General features: G+C 34.3%; 1 protein-coding gene across 1 annotated transcript; it reads left to right on the forward strand.

The window, feature by feature from the left end:
* The first annotated feature begins 341 nt into the window (after window positions 1-341).
* LOC104116786 (LOB domain-containing protein 1-like) lies at window positions 342-2,215 on the forward strand. The gene is made up of 2 exons (XM_009627723.4): window positions 342-667; window positions 1,494-2,215. Exons 1-2 carry the CDS (start codon window positions 422-424, stop codon window positions 1,854-1,856), a joined length of 609 nt encoding a protein of 202 aa, XP_009626018.1. The 5' UTR covers window positions 342-421; the 3' UTR covers window positions 1,857-2,215.
* The last annotated feature ends 273 nt before the right edge of the window (window positions 2,216-2,488 follow it).

A 2,488-nucleotide genomic window follows, 5' to 3' on the forward strand; every position in this document is an offset into this window, starting at 1 on the left:
TTAGTAGTTGTGAGAGCGGTAGATGGTCACAGTCACTCAACCAATAAAAAAAATGTGAGTATCTTCTTTATGCATTAAAGTTGTCAAGAAGATTTATATTATTAGATAAAAAAAAGAAGATAATTACAATAACTTTTATAATACAAATATGAATTGTTACCTGATAAAAGATTGTAAGTGACAAGTCATAGGTAAAACCAAAATAACAATGCAAAAATCTAATAACAAAGGTTTTTTACTTAAAAAAGTTTGCCATATTACTAATTAAGATGTCATCTCTTTTAGCTCCCTCTTTTCTCCACCTCCTCACCTTTATTTTGGGCTTATATATATTCACTTCACTCACTCTGTTTTAGAACACCCCTACTTCTCTCCTCTTTCTCTGCTTTATTCCTTGCACGTAAACTTCTACAAAGAAAACATGGAGTCAAGCAACAGAACAGTCACCACTACCACAACACCGCTGTCTCCTTGCTCCATATCGCCGTCACGTAACTCACCATCTCCGCCGCGGGTGGTGGTCACACCTTGTGCTGCCTGTAAGATATTACGGCGGAGATGCGCAGAGAAATGTGTGTTAGCACCTTATTTTCCTCCCAATGACCCCTTCAAATTCACCACTGCTCATCGTGTCTTTGGCGCAAGCAATATTATCAAGTTCTTGCAGGTATATATCTTTGCACTTGTTACTTCTTGTTCCTCTTTTCTACTATATTAATTCAATTTCCCACTTATATTACCTTTGTAATTCAACTGGATGAGATTTTAAAGTCACGTTAATATACTTCCTATAATATTTTTCACTAAACGGTAAACTTCCAATATATTTTACTCGAGAAGCAAGTTTACAATCACTCTGTTTGTGTTTTTAATTCCAGTTTTACCTTTTTTATCTTTTTGAATATTTAGTTACTGTATAGTATCGGTTTTTTTTTTATTTTTGGGTCAAAATGCAAGTAGGCAAATAAAGGAGACATGTTTTAATATGATTGAGTTTAATGCCCGGATAACCAATTAGGTGAGATTATTAAGTAGTATTTATGGTAGTTCCAAGTGGAAAATAAGAGCCTAGCCAAACAGCCAGAATTTGATAGTGAACCCCCAATAATATTGCTCTTCTTTTAGTCTAGAGGAGGGAATTGATTTTAAGGCCAACATACATTCAAATCCTTTGGATATACTATAATGAGAAGCAACAACCACATTGCTTTATTAATTATAACAGAATATATTTTTTCCTATTTTGATGATCCCCCTTACTTTCTTTTCCATGTAGCTATAGTTTCATCTTTTATTTAATTTCCCCAAAAAAAAAAAAAAAGGACCAGGCATATCGCTACCAACTACTCATCTCTTATTGTGACAAATATATTTTCTCTCTCACAATTCCATTAGTTGTTCGGACAATCAATGGTTTTGGACCAAATATTCTTCCTATTGACTTAATGATGAAATCTAATTAGTACTACTTATTATTTTTCAATTTTGATTAGGAATTACCGGAAACTCAAAGAGCAGATGCAGTGAGCAGTATGGTGTACGAGGCTAACGCTAGAATGAGGGATCCAGTTTATGGTTCTGCTGGTGCAATTTGTCAACTTCAAAAGCAAGTAAATGAGCTCCAAGCACAATTAGCCAAAGCACAAGCTGAGGTTGTCAATATGCAGTGCCAACAAGCTAACCTCATGGCTCTTCTTTACATGGAAATGGACCAATCTCCACCCGCATCACCCGAACAACCTCTGGACAAGTTCACTAGTAATACTATACATGGCACCTTTCAAAGTAGCATGAGTTTCCTAGATGATCAGAACAACAATTTTGGGTTATTATGGGATCAGCCTCTCTGGACATGATTAATTAAAAGGACGATATATGCTCATCAAAAGATCTACTATTTAAATCTGATGGATTCAACCTTTTAGCTTTTACCATTGAATTCATTACACTTCTGAAATTATAGGTTTAGAATTTAATATTTATTAAATTTTAGAAATTTCTCATAGATATATACACTATGTATACAAAAATATTGGACTCAATTGAATCTAGTGAACCGGAGTCGTTTGCATGGCTCTGTTTCTGTTGTCATATGTATGAGCCGATTTTAAGTACTCCTAGCAGATTATAGTGGAAAGATAACAAAATTGTAATATAATATGAACGAGATCTGGATATATATTATAGATGTGAGTCTATGTCTGGTTGGATTTTTTTTAGTCTTGTCACTTGTTCCCGCCATGTTATCTTTATAATGTTTGTTTATGTGAGAAGATAGATGACTTTCTTATATGTATTCTTCTAAGTCTTATAGTCCTTTCCCACTTCACATTATTGAATCTAATTAAGCCAAACTTTTTGGTCACCTAATAGCTTACTAGCAAACATTAAATTGAATTACGGATGCTTCATTGGAATTACGGTACTTGCCTGATTGATCGACTGCTGATGTCCAGATATGTTTTAGACATTCGGGTGGTGGAGTTGG

This window comes from Nicotiana tomentosiformis, chromosome 6, assembly GCF_000390325.3.
Source record: "Nicotiana tomentosiformis chromosome 6, ASM39032v3, whole genome shotgun sequence".
Taxonomy (NCBI): domain Eukaryota; kingdom Viridiplantae; phylum Streptophyta; class Magnoliopsida; order Solanales; family Solanaceae; genus Nicotiana; species Nicotiana tomentosiformis.

What these genes read in the sequence shown, in the direction of transcription:
- LOC104116786 (XM_009627723.4), top strand. Translation starts at nt 422, where the DNA reads ATGGAGTCAAGCAACAGAACAGTCACCACTACCACAACACCGCTGTCT. An exon ending in ATATTATCAAGTTCTTGCAG is followed by an intron (nt 668 to 1,493) that starts GTATATATCTTT and finishes AATTTTGATTAG; the next exon opens with GAATTACCGGAAACTCAAAG.